The 23,413-nt window shown below is 37.4% G+C and overlaps 2 protein-coding genes across 4 annotated transcripts in view; one reads left to right on the forward strand and one right to left on the reverse strand.

Annotated features, from left to right (window-relative positions):
- The window catches only part of LOC125457735 (uncharacterized), a 40,944-nt gene extending 29,886 nt beyond the window's left edge, over positions 1 to 11,058 (forward strand). The window contains exon 7 of the mRNA XM_048542319.2: positions 10,989 to 11,058. Within this exon, the coding sequence (XP_048398276.1) occupies positions 10,989 to 11,058 (70 nt within the window). The remainder of the gene's footprint in view (positions 1 to 10,988) is intronic.
- Positions 10,702 to 23,413, reverse strand: part of LOC125457861 (transient receptor potential cation channel subfamily V member 6-like) — a 49,072-nt gene continuing 36,360 nt past the window's right edge. For all 3 annotated transcript variants that reach the window (XM_048542555.2, XM_048542554.2, XM_059650890.1), the window contains 7 exons: positions 21,788 to 21,874; positions 21,604 to 21,680; positions 16,738 to 16,903; positions 14,703 to 14,769; positions 13,827 to 14,095; positions 13,317 to 13,426; positions 10,702 to 13,226 (listed from right to left, as the gene is read on the reverse strand). In XM_048542555.2, the coding sequence (XP_048398512.1) occupies positions 13,082 to 13,226; positions 13,317 to 13,426; positions 13,827 to 14,095; positions 14,703 to 14,769; positions 16,738 to 16,903; positions 21,604 to 21,680; positions 21,788 to 21,874 (921 nt within the window). In that variant the 3' untranslated portion in view covers positions 10,702 to 13,081. The remainder of the gene's footprint in view (positions 13,227 to 13,316; positions 13,427 to 13,826; positions 14,096 to 14,702; positions 14,770 to 16,737; positions 16,904 to 21,603; positions 21,681 to 21,787; positions 21,875 to 23,413) is intronic.

Consider the following 23,413-nt stretch of genomic DNA (forward strand, 5'->3'; position numbering starts at 1 on the left):
TGCATTACTTGGTAATCACCTGCCTTGTGATAATTGCTTACTTACTGAATGCTCTTTCAGGATTTATTACTGTCAGATGGAAGTGCCTACTTTGGATATTGTTTGAGTAGTTGGTAACGACCAGCTTTGAAGAAAAGAAGCTTTGTATTTTAACTGTTTTGTTTCCAGCAAAATCCTCGTGGATTCAGTGTGCTATCTGGAGCTCAGGTCCACCTACTCCCATATGAGAAGCCGGTGAATGTGTTCATTGTTATTTCCTGATTGACTGCAACTGCAAAGGTCCCCAGCCTAACAAAACATGACCTTTGTTGGCAGATAATTGACTGGTAGCAATATAAAAGCCTGAAACCTCATATTTCTGGCTCTTGAAGGCAAAATATTTTGTGTTTATGAATTGAATCTCTCCACAGAAAGTGAAAAATCTGTTTCTCACCACCAACCACTCCAAAACAACCCCACCTCAACCTAACCTGATGTGTTATTTGTATGTTTGTTTTGGGTTATTTAGAAGTGTAAGCATGTCTGCTTTCATATTGCAACCCATGTATGTTAACTAATTCAATAAGGGAACCTGGGTATTGGATCATTTTATTTTAAGTCTACTACAGGGAAAACATACGATTGGCTGTACTAAGAACTGGTTAAATCAATTAAATGTATGTTGTGACCAATGGAGTAATGGGATTAGAGAATGATTGACCACCCACTCCTCTGCCTTGTTCATACCAAAGTGCCTTGTGATGTGTGCTTGCTATGACAGCCATGCTCATTCATGTAATTGTTTTTACTTCTCGCTTTGTAGTCTGGATTGCTGCATTTTCTTTAAAGCCTACCCTGACCAGCAGGGATTTTAAACTTTACTGATGGAATCTCTACTGTCTGTTGCCTCACTGTTGATTCCAATGCAGGACTGCTGTCACCACAGGACCCTCTTCAGATTTATTAATTCTCCTTCTCCGAAAAGTTGTTAATCCTCCTATAGCAGCACATCTTTTACCAGCTGTGAAATACTTTTGCCATTCCCTGGAGTATTCTTCCTTGTTGAGAATTGCTATGAGGATTACTTCTGTAACTTTTGTTGCTGCGGTCTATGAGCAGGTGACCTTATTTGAGATGAAGATCTCACAGCACTGCCAACTATGTGTTGCATGAACAGTTAAATCAAATCCGAAATACTGCATAGTATGTTGCATGATGTGGCAGATCACTGCACTGAATGAGCTGCTGCTCATGGTGAATGTTGCTGCTACCATCCTCTTTAGGTGTAAGGAAAGCAGAGGAGATACTGAGTCATGTGTGGTAGAGAAGAACCACTTCCTGGTCTAGAAGAGTCTTTTGTTTTGACAAATTATGGTTAATTATATGTTAGAGAGACATAGAAGAAGACCGGATGTTGTGCCTCAATTCTTCGAGATCCAAAGTCATTCTTCCTGTAAGTTCATATGAAATTATCACAATGGGTAGCGTTATTGGTAGTCCTCAGTATTAACCATTACTGTATAAACCAGATATCACTTTATGGTCAATACCTTTAGAGAACAATGGTCAGATTGCAAACGCAAGTTACACAACCATCTGCACTGCCCATTTTCTCACCATTAGGGATTTCTGCATCTTTGTAAGAAAACTCAAAGCTTGCTTGCATTTTGATATTGATATCTACACACCACCAATATATAATGCATTCTCGTGTAAGATTGGAATGTCCGTGGAATTGTTCCTCCTCAACCATGGTTGTTTTTTGAGAAAGTGTGGGAGAAATCTCCTTTTCAAACAGAGGTGGATTTTCTGTAGCACTTCCAGAAAACATTGTTGTGGCATTCTGGGAACAGCTTTGGAGAACTATGAGACCTAAGTTTTCCGAATTTCAGTTTGAACATATTCATCTTATGGTTTGCACGCATCAGGTGTGAAGTCCCTAATGGAAATGATTTCTTGTTATTTTGTTTCCGGTGCTTTGGCAATCAGATAATTGAACTGTTATCTGAGTCATAACACCACTTTCTGGATAATCTTTCTACAAGAATTTTGTCTTGATGCAGTAGTAGTGTCTTTGATAAGCCACTAGGAGGAGCTGAGAGGATGTTTAGAGGAAGTTCTGCAATTTGAATGCAATTTTGACAATTTTCACAAATTAAAATGACTTTTTTCTTGTGTCAAGCAATCATTTTTCATGGTTTCACTCTGATCAGAATAATATGAATTCTCTTCATTAATGATTCATTACAAAGTAGCATGTCAACCTTCACTGATAATTCATAGTGTCATATTTAATGGTACCTGATAATGAACGTTCGGGAAAAGAAAGCGACATATGGTAACAATTTAAGAACAAGTGTTTGCCTTTTAACATGAGCAGCGCATGGTGTAATTCATTGAGAAAAAGTTCTGGGAATGCATTGATCATCCAAAGACAGCATGGGTCATTGGGATGTACTATGTTAATACAGTCTATGCATCATTTATTATATCAAAATATCCGAACACATTGTGCACAAGTATTTCATGCATCATAAGCATCGTTAGCAAATGGATAAGTATGATTGAATACCAGTAATGTTCTCCTTTAGTATAACATGGAAAACATAGCTATCATCAATTGCAGAAAATCAAGCAGTGCAGAATCACAGATACTCTATCAGTCCTCCTTCCACATCATTCGTGGCCCCTGGCACTCAGGACCTACGCATAATTTCCAGACACACTTCCACATAAATGCAGCTTTTCAACTGTGGGAGGCAATGCAGAGAAAGATTGCAAACCAAACACAGACACTGTGCAATTTCACTTCAAGGTCAAGGTCATCCTAAACTACCAGAAGCAGTATACTGGAGGACATAGAGAGCTGCATCTCCTGAGTTTTATGGGAGGGTTTTCCAAATCTAAGCTTTGGCTGTAACATGCCATTTGATATCACTGATCATGTTGCCAATGATGATAATGTTCCTGCCATACTCTCTGTCAAATCCAGCAACTCAACACAGTACCCGCAAGTACAATCTATGAAATGCAAGAAATGGTTATTCAAAATAATCTTACCAGCAGTTATGTCTGTTGTTTATAAGTCACCTTGGTGATGGACCTACCTTGCAGGTAATGCTTAGTCTTTCGTGAGTGACAAAAGGGTACATTGAGTGGGCCTGCATTGTCCAAGTTTGTAAATTGTGCATCAAATTAGATGGTATGGCATTTTGATGTCAAAATTATTCCAAGATTCCAAGTCATTTGACACTACTGTAGAATTATCTAGGTGATCAAATTTGCACACAGGACCTGAGGTGCAATCTACCCAGAACATTCAATCCATTCATGACTTCTTCTGACTAGTTTTGTTGCCTTAAGGGTGTGCAGTTCACACAATTTACTGGCTAATTTAATTGCATTCTGCATTGATTAAGCATGTGGCTTCATTAAACAGAGAATAGTAATGGATATGTTATTGGAATAGTCATCCAGATGGCATTTTGATGTCAAAATTATATCAATTTGGATATTTTCAGGCATGCATGGAATGCTCAAATAAGACCTCCTTCCTCACATGGGGGTGGGTCACATGAACCAACCCAAAAGCAGCCAAAGACACCAGAACTTTGGTTTCTATAGCACTATCTAATTTTGCAGTTCATGTGTTATATCAAGCAGAATCACTGTGAAACTGCATTATCATCTTTGGGGATGGTGGTCTGGGATCCCCAGTTTGGGGAGGTGGCCTGGGGTCTGACCGTACAGTGATGGCATTGCAGGACATGTCATTTTTTGAAGTAAGTTTTAGTGGCTGAGATCATTGAGTGTGAATTCCAGGACCTGAGGAACAGTGGAGAGAGAGATTCTGCAACAATGGGTAAAGTCCTTGATTCTTAGCTAAATGTTACATGCTTCATCAGAAATTGCAATCAGAAATGACTTCTTATGCAGTCTTGTGAGCTCATTGTTTGCTTAATATTTTCCAAATTAAACACCTACTTTGGGTCACAGACAACTTTGCTGCTTTCAGATTTTGCACTGTTTTGTGGTAAATTTCTTCCCCCAGGAGCCTCATCATTACTAGAAGCAGTTGAGTCAGCTACAAACTGAATTTAGGAATTTATTAAGCATCTGAGAAAGCAGGGTTAATTGCCCACTTATCAAATTATTGCGTGTTAGTGTGTTAATAATTCAGAAAAGCCAGTTTGATTGGCCAGGGGCTGCAATCCTCTAAGCCAGGAGTAAGGGTGAAAAGGCAGGCTGTTGGAAATCTCTATATCAAATTAGTGGTGTACTTTGTACAAAGGAAGAGCCAAGAGGACTGAGATCAAGCCCTACCTACTCCAGAGGTGGATAATAACAGAACAGTTTTATTAGAAAATACCTCTACCTGAGTTAGCACCTTGAAGTGGCTTCCCCATTTTAAATTCCGCAGTGGCCTGCTAGTCCCTGCCCTCATATAATGAGGTTCCCCAGCTGCTCATGATAAAATACTAGGGGCCAGCCTATATTGAGTTGACTGGGAACTGCATCAAGCATTTTAATTTTGATATTGACACAAATTGTGCCATAATATTATTCCAGTTCAGGTTTCAGCAGAACAGAAACACAACTAACTCATTTGGAACTTGGTTAGATATTATTTTAGGGCCCAAGATATGTTAATGATTTATCTTTTTTTTCAGAGATTGCACATGATCAAATATTTGAGAAGTATGATGGTTGTCATTTTCTTAATGCTCTGTTTAATGAGAGTGAGGTCATTTGTACACACAACTAGAAAGCTTAACACCCATTTGGAGACCTATTTTGTAATAGACTTGCAACTGAGTGAGCACTTGCATGCTAGAGTCAGTTTCTCAGGCCTGAACTGAAATTAAACTAATCATTTTATACTCCCTCTTTTTCCATTTCATCAATGACAACCAATTAACTCTTACAAGATCCCACGTAATATTTACAAAATCAAATGGTGTTTTCCAACTGACAGATTAAAATGATGAAGTTATGCATTGAGGGGAAAAAAATTAAGTTTATTTGAAATGCTTAAGAATGAATATTTCATTATTTCCAGAGTGTTCTGTTTATTGCCAAACCTGAAGATATTAGATGGAATTCCTAAGTTGCCAGCTGACTGTGCACCAGTGGACTGTCCTGTAAACTCGAGATCATGCACAATTTCATAACAATTAACGAAGATCTGCCTTTACTAGACATCTAAATTCTTTATTAATTATGACTAAATAACTGAGAAATAATGAGTGTGAATATTTTTGGATGAAACTTACTTATTAAATATGTCACTTTTTCATTTAACGATTCTAAAAATGTTTTAACTTGTTTAAAAAATGCTGATGCATTACATTGCTGGTATATAAATATGTTCACAGAATAATACTTTACAGTTATGTGTAATAAATAAATCCAATTTAATTTCAAATATGACTTTGTCCAAAGTTTGTGTTTGAAGAAATAACTGTCACAGATTACAAAATCGTTGCAACCGTTCCAAGCTTCTTAATTCATCACACAGAAAGAATCTAAAGTCCCTCCAATTCAGTGTCAAATTGTTTCTCAAAAGATTCCGAGTCATTTGACACTACTGTGGAATTATCTAGGTGATCAAATTTGCACACAGGACCTGAGGTGCAATCTACCCAGAACATTCAATCCAATCATGACTTCTTCTGACTAGTTTTGTTGCCTTAAGGGTGTGCAGTTCACACGATTTACTGGCTAATTTAATTGCATTCTGCATTGATTAAGCATGTGGGTTTATTAAACAGAGGATAGTAATGGATATGTTATTGGAATAGTCATCCAGAGGTCTCGACTAACAATGTAATGTCATTTCAAATTCATTTAAGATTTTCAAATTGGGTTGAAATAAATGAAAATTCCAACATTACATTCTTTGGCGAACTATGGGTGGGAATAATATAGCACCAGCCTTGACAGCAATTCAAAGTGAATTGTGAAGCCCACTTAACCTTATGGATGTCTTTCAACCTGATTCCAAGCATTTTTAGAAACATTTATTGGCAGGATGTCTTTATTTTTCATGTAATCATACCAGTATTGCATTAATACACAATTAAATCAGCCCATTTTCTGCCCACATAAATTGCCCACATTATTGTGAGTTTTGAACTTCCTCCTCTGATTAATTATTATAAAAGCAATAGAAATTGAGTAATGCTACTTTGCTATTGCATTTAAGACCAATACATATTGTTATGATCCCAGCTGATGGTGGCACTTGTCAAGCAGATACAAACATATGAACTAGGAGCTGAAGTGTACCATTTGACCCCTTGAACTGGCTTCGCCATGCAATAAGATAATGGCCGATCTATTTGTGCTCTGAATTCTGTACTCTTGTTTACCCCAATAATCTTCTCTTGCGTAAAAAGGATCAATCCATCCCTGACTCAAGAACATTCAGTGACCCTGCTTTCACTGCATTCTGAGGAAGAAAGTTCCAAAGTTGCACAACTCTGAGAGAAACAAAAATTATCTTCATCTCTGTCCTAAAAGATCAAATCCTAATTTTAAAAATGTCATCTAGTTCTGGGCTCACCTAGAAAAGGACAGATCCTTTCCACATCACCTTGTCAAGACCATGCAAAATTTTATATTATTCAACTAAGTGTATCGCTTTGCTACATTCCAATGGAAACATTAGTTTGCCAAACCTATTGTCATTAGAAAACCTGCTCATTCTGGGTAGTAATCTCTTCTGAACAGTCTCCAACACATTTATCTCCTTCCTTAAATAAGATGACCTAACTGCACACTGTTTTTGAGTTGTGATCTCACTAATACCATGTACAAGTAAAGTATAAAATCCTTATTGTTATGTTCAATTTTCATAATAAAGAATAGCATCCCATTAGTCTTTCTGATAACATGTAATGTCTATGAACTAACTTTTTGTGACTCATGCTTCAAAACACCTCGGTCATTCTGCATCACAGATTTCTGCAGTTGTCCTCCATTTATGTAATACAATGTTTTTTCATTCTTTGTACCAAAGTGAATGCTCCATCTGCCAAGGTTTTGACTACTCATTCAACCTATCTATCTACAAACTCTTCTTAACAAACTTTCCTACCTATTTTTGTGACTTCTGTATTGTGTGTTGATGAATATTGTAAAATTTGAGGTCCCAGCAGAGATTCCTGCAGAACTCCGCTTGCCACATTCTGACAAATCAGACTAATGCCCCCACCCCTGTCTGCTTTCCGGAGAGACCACTCTCTCCGTGACTCCCTTGTTCGCTCCACACTGCCCTCCAACCCCACCACACCCGGCACCTTCCCCTGCAACCGCAGGAAATGCTACACTTGTCCCCACACCTCCTCCCTCACCCCCATCCCAGGCCCCAAGATGACATTCCACATTAAGCAGAGGTTCACCTGCACATCTGCCAATGTGGTATACTGCATCCACTGTACCCGGTGCGGCTTTCTCTACACTGGGGAAACCAAGCGGAGGCTTGGGGACCGCTTTGCAGAACACCTCCGCTCAGTTCGCAACAAACAACTGCACCTCCCAGTCGCAAACCATTTCCACTCCCCCTCCCATTCTCTTGATGACATGTCCATCATGGGCCTCCTGCACTGCCACAATGATGCCACCCGAAGGTTGCAGGAACAGCAACTCATATTCCGCCTGGGAACCCTGCAGCCATATGGTATCAATGTGGACTTCACCAGTTTCAAAATCTCCCCTTCCCCCACTGCATCCCTCAACCAGCCCAGTTCATCCCCTCCCCCCACTGCACCACACAACCAGCCCAGCTCTTCCCCCCCACCCACTGCATCCCAAAACCAGTCCAACCTGTCTCTGCCTCCCTAACCGGTTCTTCCTCTCACCCATCCCTTCCTCCCACCCCAAGCCGCACCCCCAGCTACCTACTAACCTCATCCCACCTCCTTGACCTGTCCGTCTTCCCTGGACTGACCTATCCCCTCCCTACCTCCCCACCTACACCCTCTCCACCTATCTTCTTTACTCTCCATCTTCGGTCCGCCTCCCCCTCTCTCCCTATTTATTCCAGTTCCCTCCCCCCATCCCCCTCTCTGATGAAGGGTCTAGGCCCGAAACGTCAGCTTTTGTGCTCCTGAGATGCTGCTTGGCCTGCTGTGTTCATCCAGCCTCACATTTTATTATCTTGGAATCTCCAGCATCTGCAGTTCCCATTATCTCTAATGCCTTTTCTCTGTTTCCTGTCAGCCAGCCAATCTTCTATCCATGTTAATATATTACCTGCTACACCATGAACTATTATTTTCTTCAATAACTTCTGATGAACTATCTTATCAAATGCCTTTTGGAAATCAAATTCCAGTTAGTCTACTTGATTTCCTTTAGCCACAGCATTTGTTACTCATTCAAAAAAGTCTAATAAATTGGTTAAACACAAATTGCCCTTCACAGAACCATTCTTCCTGATTACCTCGGGTTCTTCTAAATTGTCTTTTAAGGTCCTAGATTGAAATTTGCCTTGATAGATTATAAGTTGAATTTTTCTTCTTTGTTTACTATGGAGATCTGATACTGAATATAAGTCACAAGAATATGGTAATGCACTTTCAATGAAAGAATATAAGTTTGTTACCAATAAAAACAATGTTACATGATACAAGAACTATTGGAATAATCTCACAACAAATATCAGAGAAGACATAAATATCCTTGTGTGTACTTAAATGTCAATGAAGAGCCATTCCAATCTCCACATTAAAGACTGTTTTGTTGGCACAGTTGTAATTGGCCTCCTTTCAGCAAATTCTATGTTTTCACTCGACACTATTTTCTTCAGTTAATGTCTCACCCAAACAGCCTTAAAACTAGCTGCTGACTTTGTTTATTACTGATTATTGTGGGTTCCTTAAACACATCTTCATCAGCTATAAAGGATTTTTTTTAAATTTTCTATCTCACACCTCCACAACCTAATGGTTCTGGACCCTTCCTTTCACAGACTCCTAATCAACTCAAGACTTGTTAGCTTTGACTGATTAGTGGGTGCAACTAACAGCATCTCTACTATTATTGACCTTTTCTATTTCTGTGAAATTAATTCTGTCCCCACAAGCTCTTTCTAGTTATAAAACACATGCAAGCAAATATCTAGCAGTTAACTCTCCAGATGGCTCGCTAATTATTTATCTTAAATTAAACCATTTCTTCATAATGCTTTTTGAACTCACTGTCCAAAGTGACTTTATGACCTTTCAAACAACTTCATACAATGGGAGGCTAAATCCATCTTTATCCACAATAACAATAATGTATTATGACTCCTCATCACAATATGCCAATAAATTCATGGTGAAACCAATTTTCATTAATATTCCATGACAAATGGCTTTTATCACTGCACAATGAAAAGTGTTAAACATCAAGTATGGATCCAATTGTTAACCTTTCATTCCTCCATATTTTTAGTAACATAAGTTGACTTTAAGTCATTTTTCCACTAACCGTATAGAATTTGACCTGTATTGGATTATGTCTAACATGTTTCTTTGTGGAAAAGACAGTGGTTGAATGCAGAGAGGATTCTGAAACTGCCTATGGCATGCAAAGGAAACTGAATTGAAGTTGACCAAAATTATGCAACCCAGAACAACTGTAAATATAATGGGCATTTCTAGAGTTAAGAAAGGTAACATTTAACTTTCATCATTGTACAGAAATATCATTCTGGTGGGTTAGTCAGCATTATACATCCTGCTGACTTTCCTCTCTATTGAAATCCATGTAAAATGGGCAGTTTATACATTACCGATATCTTACAACCAACCAAAATTTAATTTCATCATCTTAGACTCCAATACAATTGGACGGAAATCCAATTGAAGGAATTCAAATATAAAGTGAGCTCAGAGACGGACGTTGAAGGAATTTGGCCAGGACAGAAAGGTTAGTCATGGGATAGGACTGAGGAGCTGAAGGTGCAAGGACAGGAGGGGAAACATGAAAACATCAGTGAAAAAGATGTAATGACAGTTTGTCTGTAATTTGTTTTTAAAAATTGAACAAAAGTACTGAACTAGTTAATGCAATTATATTTATAATCAAGATGGGAATATAAATGTATTATGTTGATTAAAATTTTCATTCTTACTTTTTTTAATTTACTTGGCCTTCACAGTCTCCGTATTAATTTATAGATTTGAGTGTGATTCTATTGACTATATATACTATATGAAGCTTGAAGTTAGTTATCAACCAGTGTCCTGAAGCAAAAATATAAGTAACACACTGAGTTTACTCACACACACACACACACACACACACACAGTTTGAGAGTGTTCATTCTGATGTTTAAAAAGTGAAAAATATACTTCTGGTACCGCAAACTACAATTGGTTGCATCACACTGATGTGAAGATGCTGGCCAAGGTTGTAACCAAGATTGCAATTCAAAAAATTCCACTCGCAAAGAATTGAAGTCAATACCACTTTGTGAGAGGAGTCAGAAGTCAGTACCTATTCACAACACCCCAGTGCAAATTCAGAGACAAAGAATTGATGGTAAATCAGAGAGATGGGGACCAGGAACTTTCATTGAATTTCATATATATTTGATCAGACATGCCTAGTCAGATTAAACAGTATCAGGAATCCATATAGTCGAAGAAAGCAGATTATAAGCAAGCAAAAAGAGATCAACTGAAAATTTATTTCATTTCTGTTTTTTATTTTGATCCTTAATGCTCTATAAATAGTCCATGACTTGACACAGCAAACCTAAACATATCTTGCTGACAACAGATGCTCTGAAATTTGCTACAGTACAAGAGAATAAATGATGTGTCACGCATTATACTATGTCCATATTTTGATCAATAATAATTAAAATCATTCATATTAAAAACATTTCCACCCTAAAATTATATTTATCTAACATTTTGTTTGTTGATTGTAATAGTAATGAAAAGGGCACAATTTTTTTTGGAAAAGAAAAGGATGATACTTGGTATTCATAATAACATTGCTCTGCTACACAGGTATGAACGGATAACAGCTGCTTTTTTGCCAATTGATCTAAGCAACATTCAGGCTTCATATGATGAGTGACAAGTAATATCAACACCATACAAGTGCTAAGCAATGAATTTAACCATCTCACATAACAATCAATGGCATTGCTATCTCTGAATACCTATTATGAAACTTTTGGGGCTTAACTTTACCAGCCTTGTAAATAGTATGGTGACAAGAGCAGGTTAAAGTCTAGAAATTTTTCAATAACATACTCATAAAGCCTATTATCTATAAAGAGTGTGACGAAATAGACTCCATTGTCCTGAATGTACGCAGCTCCAAATGTACTCAAAATGCTTGACACTATCTAGGCCAAAGCAGCCAATTTGATGGGCACCCCATACTTCATCTTAACTATTCATGTCCTCTGCCTCTAGTGACTGTGCCATGTATGAAGTATCCTTCAGCAATTCACCCAAGGCTCTCCCAAAAACACCTTCAAAACCTGAGACCTCTACTGCCTGGAAGAATAAGCATAGCAGATATATCGGAACATTATCACTTGCATGTTCCCCTCCAACCTGTACACCATTGCAACACGTGAGCAAATCACTGTCCTCCACAGTAGCTGGTGAAGATCCCAGAATTGCTTTCCTAACAGCACCATGGATGTACCTACATCAGATGGACCATAGTGATTTGCAAGTTTGGTTCACTAGCAGCTTCTCAAGGGCAATAAATGGCCTTGTCAGCAATATCTGCATCCTATGAATGAATAAAATATTTGAATATTTCAGAAAAGATGGGCATGCTAAAGCTTTTGAATCTTGCATTCGTCAGGAGAAATACAGGACTGCATGGTAAGATTTAGCTGAGAGTTCAGACATCTTTTATTAACTTTGCAAAACAACACTACATAGAAAAAAATCATTGCTTGATTGGTAGATTTCTCTCATAGTTTTTTTTTATTCAATTGTTCAATGTTTATTTATGTGAGACAACATGTGTCAAGTGTTTGCAGTTTCCACAATGCATACTTTGAAATTCTGAGTGATTGGCATCTTTACAGGTAGTGGTAGAAACAGTATTTCCAGAAAGCAATGAATTAGTAACTGATATTTTTAGGGTTTTTTTTCACACATGACCTTGTTACTACAGGTTTAATTGGTTTTACACACAATGTACACTGTTGATTGGGGTCTTGGTCACTGCTTGGTCTAGAAGTTATGCAGGGTTATGAGCATGTGAATAAGGGCTTATAGGTAGACAGGGATCTACATACGGACATACATTGGTAGAGGGATTGGGGGTGTCATGAGTGAGACCATTTGAACTTACCTTGCAAAAAGTTACAATATCCACAATGTGGTTCACAACATCTTGAAGGTTCAATGATTCAGAACTCCTTGAAAATACGCCTGACTCCACAAAAACTGTGGAGGACTAGGACTCTAAGTGGAGCCAACCAGGATGGGAGTTCAGTGTGTCAATTTGCAATCTGCAACAACCCACCACTTTATACAATTTGGACAAAAATGGAGGGCATTGGGAATAGGGGTTGACATACTGAAATTGGATCCTGTCTGTCTTTGAAGAGCAGAGAGATTCCACAGAAATCCAGCTTGAAATCAGTTTCCTCATTTAAATTATCTCCTTTGCTCATTTTGGCCTAGATTTCTCAAGAGACTGTTTAATATTATAATAAGAGCTTTCTCTACAGCTATCTGATCATTTCTGTGGAGATTCCAGATACTAATGTCTATTTTGTTCAGATGTTCAGAACACTTCCTATGTAAAATGGCAAAACAAAGTAAATTGTCACTTATAGCTTTTAGGTACAACTGCATCGTCTTCTGGACCAATGGTTCCAACAGATAGTTTGCTAAAAGTTTAATGTTCTCAGGAAAACGGGCCTTACCATTTGGATTATAAAATGTGAAAAATAACTCCACTAAGATCATTCATAGTTGAGAAGCTATATAATATTTTTAGGGGAAATAACTGGCTTTAATGTTTTTACCCTGTGTATGGGAAATAACTTACATCAAAGGTTTAGCAATTATGATCAAACATTGTTCATTTGAGAAACAGATCATTAATTCACTATTGTTGTTTCCTATAAAATGGTAGATTCAGAAGAATCTTTCATGTTTATTATTTTTCCAAGATTTCTTCTAACCACGTCCCATCTTATGTTTTGTGAATATCTCTGTGTGCTTATTCCAGCTCCTCCTTCTGTCTCAGGAAGAATTTCTTCAACCCTATATAAAAACACACTGTTTAGATAAAGGAAACACATTTATGACTTAGGTATGAATATGAAAAATCTTGAAATGTAATTTTCTAACTACCCAATATACCACTTGTCATCATCAAAACCCAAAGATCTTCCTGGAACTCCTGAGCGAATCTTCAGAAATGCTGGCATTCGTTGCTCTAGAAGCAGTATGGTGGCTGCAATCTGGGAAGGAAAACTGATAAGTAATAACTAAGAAAAAGCATCGCACTGCAAGTTAATCCAAACGCTTTGTAGAGATTTTTAGAGGTATACTAGCACAGCGATTGGGGACAAAATACTCCTGATTAACCATGCAGAAAATATGAGCTAGCGTTTCTCCTACTGTTTAAATAATTCTGATTTTGTGTGCCAAGTTACTGCAGTCTTGAAGAGATGTGTTTCATCATATCACCTATACAGCCAAAAAATGATAGCATTTACTGCAAAGGTAGTATATTCCAGAAGCAGGTAGAACCATGTCTCAGTATGAATTGTATTATCTCCATTCTCATCACATTATCTGCTTGTCCTTCATTTAAATTGTTGTGGCGAACAAACTACGTTAAAAGAAAGCAGAGTTTACCTGTATTTTCCATAATTCCTCTGTCTCTGGTGCAATTCTCCAGTATGTATCATCCATCATTGCAATCAACAGATTTAGCAGCAGGAGATATACAAACAGCATAAACATGACATAGGCAATATAGATGTTGTTGGGAGTGGGCTTGTTATAAGGAAGAGGAATATCCATCAATCCCATCATCAGCTCAAATATGGTGCGCAATGTCATTGAAAAATCCCTAAAATATGGATAATCTGCCAAATTCAGAGTCTGAAACATCAGGTAAAATGCTAGAAGAAAGAAATGAAACCCAAAGTCATTTGAAAAAGTATGGAGCGTATCAATTAAAACTTCCACAAGCATTGCAGTATCCTAAAAGTTATTTTATTTATTCTTTTAGAACTGTGTATTGATTGCAGTAAGATATACCGAGGATCAACATTAATTAAAACTAGACTCAGATTACTTTGTCATGTACGTACCTAAAGTCAAAGTACTGATGATAGTAACTAACATCACATCATGTATATTTTAACATTTCAAGCAAAGATTCAAGAAAAAAATTAGTGGGAACATAAAAATACACAATGGAAAATAGTTTATTATCAAAATTGGTTCAGGAGAGCAAGTGCTCCTCCCATCTCCACAATGTGGCTATGAGAGCATTATAATGAGCAAGCATTGGAGATGTGCATCTAAATCTGCAACTAAAATGACTATTCTTTTTAAATACAGAAGGTTGATGTACAGAGGAGCATTCATTCTCCTATTCTAAACTACTTCTTCACCAGCAGCAAAACTTTAACTTATAAAGCTAGACCAAAACATTTTCTCGCTGATATACTATTTTTATTAGAAAAAGTTACAAATGGATATTTATTCAGATGAAACACATACCAAAGGTAAATCCAATAATACAGATAAACACCAGACAGCACCAATGCATAAAATCTCCAAATATTAGCTGTAAGGAAATGAAGGTACACAAATATGTTACTTGGGTAAAATTGCTGTGTTTCTCTCAGCATCGAAGATGGCTGAGTGCATTTAAATAATTAAGAATGCAAGAATAAATGATACATATGTAAACTGATACTCTAAATGCATTCTCTTCATCGCCAAAGAAGAGCATACTTACCTATTCTCACCAGTAATGAAAGTATTAGGTAAACAAATTTACAAAAATTGAAGTGCACCAACACAATGCCTTGAATGGAACTCTTAGGTCTCACTACATATTCTTAGAAATATATTGTTTCAACAATAAGTTTGTTAAGTGCAGTTTGTCAATACTTTTCTAGCAGATAAAAATAAAATTTGATCTTTGCTTGAATTTGCAACAATTCACAACGTTTATGGAATTAATTTTACTACTGGTGATAAAGGGAACATTGCTCACCACCAGTGAGCATTGATTCAAATTGGCGGACATGTTTCTATCTCCGTGTTTCTGATTCACACCATTCCTCCTCTTGCCCCAAAGAAACGGTGGTCAAGCATGATTTTGAGGGCTTAGAAAATTGATCAAATGAAAATTTCCTTTGAAGGTACTTCCCTGTTTCCTTCTTTAGAGACTGCCATATATTTATTTCAGTACCATGATCACTTTAGGGTTCCTATCACATCATGCAAAGTGCCTCTGTCCTTAGCTTTTTAGCAGAAGAAAAACTTCAGTTGAGTTTTTATTGATTTTTATTGGCTTTTATTGCCATTGGATAAAATCAAATCAATGAATTTCAAGAATTGATTCCTACCTCCTGCTTGGTTGAGCATCATGTTTCTAACATGTGGCCCATGCCAGATGAGAAAAGTTCCCAGAATGGTAAACAAAATAAAACAAAATAAATAAAATGATTGCTTCAGTCAACCTTGTGGTTCTTTTTTAGAGAAGGGATTTCACAATAAATTAAAGGAAAATATTATTTTCCAGGAATAACATAGGGTGCTAAATAACTGCTGTCGGCTTGCTTCCATTCGTACAAGTTATCTTTCAAGAACAACACAGTTGGGGGCTCAAGCCAAACTACAGCATTTGCTAATAAGGGCATGTGACATTCTCTAATATGCTAACCTTTGGATCAACTCAAGGATCTCCACAGTTGGATATATTTTTATTAAACTGTCTTTAAACTCCCGTAACCCTATTTCAAAGTAGGGCAAAACAGCTTTCTGCACTGTCCTAGCCAATATTAGTCCCTCAATGATTAAAAAGCAGATTATCTGGTTCCTACCACATTGTTGCTTGTAGGAACCATGTACAAACTGGCTGCCATGATTCTTATATTACAATAGTGGCCACACTTCAGAAATATTTAGATACACTGAAATTGTGAAAACTGTTACATAAACACAAGTTGTTTATAGACAGCTGTATGCATCTTTAAGTATTAGACAGTGTCGAGTTTGAACCAGTAAGAATAACTTAGAACAGTGAATTCAATATCAAAAGAAGTAAGGATCAAAGCAATGAAAGAGAAAGAGTGAATGGATTAAGCAAGCATGAGAAAAAATGCAAATATAAATTTCTGTCATTAAAATATGGTGAATGGGAGTCACTTTTAATAATTAATTTACAACACTAGACAGGTTGTTCAGCTATAATTAAGACTTATTACAACAATAGAAGACTTGTTTAAACTAAAATGGACAAATCCTAACTTTCAGGCAAATTTAATTCATAGCTATCACTGAATTGCAGGAATGTCACACTGTTTGAGGGGCTGTTTTTGAGAATCTAAAACAAAATGATATATCTCAGACAAAGTTTAAGCTTTTTAAGAATTTCCCTTCTCTTGTCTGAAGTTGTTGTATACTTTGAATATGCTTATTGGTGAGGGCTGTTAACATTACCATAACTTTGACCATAAACTCTGACCCATTAGGTTATAGCTCCTAACAGACTTTATTAAATGGCTTCAGCCTGTTTTCTTACCTTTTGTATAATAATAGAAAATTTCCCGAACGTTTTAAAACCTCTGGCAAAATAGATGGTGTTGCACCACCCAATGATCAAAGCAAAGGAGATTGGAACTGCTTCTCCAGCATCAGCATGGATTCTCATGATAACAGCCACAGCAATTAACAGGGAGTAACAAACCCTGGAGCAATGGGAAGATGCATCATGATCAATCACAAAGTCAAACTTGGGTGGGTAATTTAATCATTTTATATAGATATAATTTTACAAAAATTAGCAGTAGTCTTCCCACCTATCTTTTCAAAATTTATAATGCTTGAGCATGGAAACAATAAAAGATATAAATCATGGAAAAGCATGAAACATCATATATATCTGTTCAATATGGAATCATTATAGGTATTCTGCCTTGGCTCATTAGCATTACTTCACTGAGTATGTGTTGTGGATTCAACATCACTGTAATGCAGCAGAAGGAAGCCCTGCACTGTGAAAGATATTGTCTTTTCAGTGAGACATTCAAATAATATTGTTACTGCTCTTTCAATTGGACAAAGGGGAGGAGGTGCTTTCTAAAGTCCTGGCCAACACTTACCCATCAATCAACAACAATAAAATTGCTTCACTAATTACCAAACATTTTTTTCACTCTACTCTTTATGGTGCTTCCATGTAAATTGGTTGTTGTTTTCCTGCATTGTAACACAGACTATGGGACAAAGTTAACATAATTGACATGGTTTAAACACACTGGTTAGTGAATAGTGGGAAACCTGCATTGCTTCTGACCAGATTAAGTGTTTATCCAGAGATAATGGGATAAGTGTTTATCCAGCCAAGTCTTCCCCAACTAGTCAGGATCCTGAGTGAATAGTGGCTACTGCAGATACTGCACACAGTGAGAGACCAAGAATCACTGAGGGGCACAGACTAGAAGGTGGAAAAGGACAGGGTGACAGGGTTCCAGGGGAGCATGTAGGGAACTCAGAGGTAAGGTCGGGGCAAGGCTTTCAGCACCCACATGCTCCCCCAGGTACCCCAACCGGGCGCTAGCTGAGTCATGTAAGATGGACCTCTCCTCTTCTGGACATTGAGGAAAGTTGTGGCACTGTCATATAAATCATGAGTCACCACCACATTTTGGTGCGCTCGGGGATAATGGCTTAATAATGAGCCAAAATGTCAACTCGCCATGCGCTTAATCATGCTGAGAGGCTGATGAGTGGCCTCTTTCACAATTAAGTGGATCAACTGCCAATGACATGCCACTTTAAACTCAACTCTACACCTCTAAAATAATTAACCAACTGTGACATTCTTTGAGATTTGTTGTAGCTATGAAAGCTGCTATATAAATGCAAGTTCTTCTTGCTATTCAAATTTATATAACGTCCAATTGCCGACTACCTACATGGGATTCAAATAAAACTTGATCAGTCATGCAGTAGTCTGCAAAATTATTTTACTCTGTTAACAATTCAACTTTCACTATTTTATGATTGATTAAATCTACATGTAAGGTCAGACTTGAGCGGTATACTAGGTTAACAAGATGTTTAGCTGTTTCTGGGTTTCAAGCCATTTATGACATTTGAATTACAGGAAATCTCAAATTAGTTGTAATTTGAAATGTGTACATTCCATAAAATTACAAATAATTGATACCTGCCTGTATTTCATTGGTTTTGAATTGCTTTGAGTAAGCCTAAGCTTGTGAGCCAGCAATCAAAATTTACCATTTTTTTTCCTCGATCATATTGGAAATATATGTCAAATCAGTGGAGTTACTGTCTAAAGTATAAAAACACACTACTGGGACAAATTGTGATGCACTTGCAAAGTTAGAATCAAAGGATTTGTTAGGACAGAGTAATGGGAACATGGCTGCTTACTTACCGAATAGAATAGAATCTCTACAGTGTGGAAACAGGCCTCTTGGCCCAACAAGTCCACACCAACCCTCAGAGGTTCTCACCCAGACCCATTCCCCCATAGCCCACCTAATCTGCACAACCCTGAACACTATGGGTGATTTAGCATGGCCAATCCACCTAGCCTGTACATCTTTGGACTGTGGGAGGAAACCAGAGCACCTGGAGGAAACCCATACAGACATAGGGAGAATGTGCAAACTCCAAAAAGGCAGTCACCCAAGGGTCCCTGGTGCTGTGAGGCAGCAATGCAAACCACTGAGCCACCGTGCACTATCTTGGCGCCAAAGATATCCAAATTTCCAGGGCTGTCATCCACCACTTTTACAGAGGGCTCAAGCAATATATACACAAAAAAAGCTAAACACAAATACACGCTACATGTTTAAATTGCATGAAGATAATGAAAGTAAAGAACGAGAAAAAGTCATTTGGCCCAAAAATGCACTTGTACTTGATATTTTCAGCCTTTGAATTCTAAAGTCCAAGTTAGTTTCCCACAATTTCTTTAGGTATATTAAGCTTCTTTAGGTATATAAAGGGCACAAGAGAAGCAAAAGTGGATATTAGACCACTGGAAAATGACAGTGGAGAGATGGTAGTGAGGAACAAGGAAATGGCTGAGGAACTGAATAATTACTTTGTGTCAGTCTTCACGGTGAAAGACATGAGTGGAATCCTGAAAAATTGAGAGAGTCTGGGAGCAGAGCTGAGTATAGAGGCTATCACAAGAGAAAAAGTGCCAGTAAAACTGATTGGCCTGAAGGTGGTGGAATCACCTGGGCTAGATGGACTACACCCCAGAGTTCTAAACGAGATAGCTGAAGAGATAATGGAAGCGTTAGTGGTGATCTTTCAGGAATAAGCTACAGTCACGGAGGGTCACAGACAACTGGAATATCGCTAATGTGACACTCCTGTTTAAAAAGGGAGTAAGACAAAAGGTAGAAAATTAAAGGCCAATTAGCCTAACTTCAGTCATGGGTAAGATCTGAGTCCATTGTAAAGACGAGATTTCTGAATATTTGGAAATGTATAGTAAAATAGGGCAAAATCAGCATCGTTTCATCGAGGGGAGGTCATGCCTGACAAATCTGTTAGAATTCTTTGAGGAAGTAATGAGCAGGGTGGACTAAGAACAGCCAATGGATGTTATCTACCTGGACTTCAAGAAGGCCTTTGATAAGGTGCCGCACATGAGGCTGCTGAGTAAGATAAGGGCCCATGGTGTTAGAGGCAAGGTGCTAGCATGGATAGATGATTGGCTGTCTGGCAGAAAGCAGAGAATGAGGATAAAGGGGTCTTTCTCAGGATGGCAGCCAGTGACAAGTGGTGTTCTGCAAGGTTCAATGTTGGGACCACAAATTTTCACTTTGTACATTAATGATCTAGATGAAGGAACTGTGGGCATTCTGGCTAAGTTTGCAGATGATACAAAGATAGGTGGAGGGTCAGGTAGTATTGAGGAGGTGGTGAGGCTGCAGAAGGATTTGGACAGGTTAGGAGAGTGGGCAAAGAAGTGGCAGATGGAGTACAACATGGCAAAGTGTGAGGACTTCACTTTGGTAAGAAGAATAAAAATGTGGACTATTTTCTAAATGGGGAGAAAATTCAGAAGTCTGAAGTGCAAAGAAGCTTAGGAGTTCTAGTCCAGGATTCTCTGAAGGTAAACTTACAGGTTGAGTCAGTAGTCAGGAAGGCAAGTGAAATGTTGGCATTCATTTTAAAATGACTTGAATATAAAAGCAGGGAGGTACTACTGAGGCTTTATGAGGCTGTGGTCAGGCCACATTTAGAGTATTGTATGCAGTTTTGGGCCCCATATCTCAGGAAGGGTGTACTAGCTATGGAGTGGGTTCGGACGAGATTCACAAGAATGGTCCCAGGAATAGAAAGCTTAATATATGAGGCACGTTTGAGGACTCTGGATCTATACTCATTGGAGGTTAGAAGGATGAGGAGAGATCTAATTGAAACTTTTAGAATCATGAATGGTCTGAACAAAATGGATGTTGGAACTTGCCTCCATTGGTAGGAGAGTCTACGACCCGAGGACACAGCCTTAGAGTAAAGGGAAGACCTTTTAGAACTGAGATAAGCAGAAACTTCTACAGCCAGAGAGTAGTGAATTTATTGAATTTACTGACACAGAAGGCTGTGGAGGCCAGGTCAGTGAGTATATTTAAGATTGAGATAGATAAGTTCTTGATTATCAAGGGGATCCAGGGTTACGGGGACACAGCAGGAGAATGGGGCTGAGGAACTTATCAGCCATGATTGAATGGTGGAGCAGACTCGATGGGCCAAACCGCCTAATTTTTTCTCCTATGTGTTATGGTCTTACGGTCTTAATGTTACCTAATGCACTATGCCGAACATTTACTATCTTTTAAATGAAGACATTCGCTCTAATATCTTAGAATGATTTCCTTTTCGCTAGTTTGTCCTCAGGTCCGCTGATATTATCCTACCTTATTGCAAAGTAGGATTGAATTTACTAAAGGCCATCTATTATTTATGTTGTTGTTCACGTAACTCTGTCAGTATCCATTAAGCAATTTTAAGTTGTGGTAATTTTTTATGCCTTCTTCATAGCTCAAGCTACCACAGTTGGAAATATTTTTGTCGTTTTCTCTGCAATACCTCAAAGCATTTATCAGCGTGCTGTACTAAGTAGTTATTAGGTTCCAGTCAGAAATAAAGAACATGTGAACACATTTTTTTTATTGTAAGTCATCAGAGAGATTTAATTCCATATGCACTATGTAAAAGTCTAGATTTTACCAATTTCCTAAATGGTCTCCAAACATAAGCATAAAGCTCATAATTTGTATGCTCAGTATGTCTCACACTTGTGTTCATCCGTGCAGTCAGCAATTATTATTTTTTGACATACATTGTAATAGATTGTTACAAAGAAGAGGGTGAAAATGAATGGTTACATGCTTACAGTAATAGTGGAAAAGGTCCTCCAATTGATGTATTCCCAAAGTAATTTTTTGGACCTATCTTATATAAATACAGGATCTGAAACAAAAATAAAAGTTACATTATACAGTATGTACGTTTTTCAACAAATGGACGAGTTCTTACTTTAGGTTTGTAACTGAGTTACATAATGCTTCTCAACTTACCTCACTGATGAGTATTACCAATGCTCCTACGATAGTTATTAGCTCACCCAGGAGTCTCAAGTAGTCTTCCTTTGTTTGGTAAGATTCCTAAAAATGTTTATTTTGTTAAATAAATTATTGCAGTTTATGTAAATAATTATTTTTAATAGTATGATATACAAAATCAATGAACAACTACTGGACATGACAAACAGGATCTATAAAAACACTGAGTGAACATATCCATTACAAATAACAACATACTTGTGCATACAAATTCCCACTTACTGACCAATCGTTCATTGGTAAATCAGCAATGGAGCTACAGTGCTGTGGCTTTATGTAAAAGTATTGTATAAGAATGCTATTTAGAAATACAATCAAGGTAGTGAACTCAATATTTAACTACTTAGCTCTTGCACCTTTATGTGACACTGTTAAGACTTCTCTCGAGAAAACTGAGCTAATCTGGAGGTAATCAGACTTTTCTTGCTCTCACAACATTAGGCACATCCCCTCCCATTTTCTTACTTCGGTCTCATGACTCTTTCAGAAATAACTGAACTATTTAAAGCAAAAATTGATTTGGCATCAATCACTACCTGCGAGAATACAGTCCTATTTGTTTGAATCTTTGCTTGTATCAGGGCTTTCATCCTGTTAAACCTGCATTTCCCTTTTCCCAGAGTTATTATGTCCTACTTAAAAGACATTGGATTGCATTTACCATTTGGAAATTGGGACATCCAGAGTTTCATTGCAAAATGTACAACTCAAAACTAATTTTCTTCAGAGTTTTAATCTGCTTATTCAAATTTAAAGACTTATATATTTACATGCTGGATACATTTGTTTCCAAAACTGCATTGAAAAATTTCATGCATATTTCAGTTCTGCTTTAAATTGTGTCTGCATCTTGTCAGTTAACTCAATCTATTCATGTCTGTATCTTCTTTGCTTCATTCCAGCAGCTTTAATTACTCTCAGTTTAGTATTAACAGTAGATAATAATCTTAATCTCTTTGCATTTGGTTAGCACCATCTACATATTGTTTAATATTTTGTAGTTGTACTGTTCCTTACAATGAAAAGAGAATGATCGAACTGCCAAGATAAAAAGAGTCTTTTTAACCAAAGAGAAAGAATTGACATTTAGCCAATAGAGAAGAAAATTAGTTTAATATTTGTCGCATTGTTTACAAATAACTTTGATGCACACATAAGCTTTTACATTCAATTTTGTTTTTATTTTATCTTACCTGGATGACCATTGGTTTGAATTTGGGTCATATTTGTTTATTAGCACCAACATCCTATCATTAATTCATAATGCAACACTTTTAATAACTCTGACTGTCACTATCTTATAAAACTATGTGAATGCATCACAGGATAATTGAACATCGTATTCCACCAATCTACTTTTTCAGTTGACTACTTCTACCTACAACTCTTAGTGTCTATTAACGAATTCAAATAATTTGCTTGGAGTTAAATTCATTATGTGATAATTCCCCTTATCTGATCTTAAAGTCCATTAGGAATTGTATAAAACATGAATATGTCCAGCTGAAAATGGAGTGTCTCATTCAGACGTTTTCAAACTAGATATGGACATTTCCACAATTTGTAGTTAATACAGTAACT

The sequence above is a fragment of the Stegostoma tigrinum genome, chromosome 14 (assembly GCF_030684315.1).
Source record: "Stegostoma tigrinum isolate sSteTig4 chromosome 14, sSteTig4.hap1, whole genome shotgun sequence".
In the NCBI taxonomy this organism is placed as follows: Eukaryota; Metazoa; Chordata; class Chondrichthyes; order Orectolobiformes; family Stegostomatidae; genus Stegostoma; species Stegostoma tigrinum.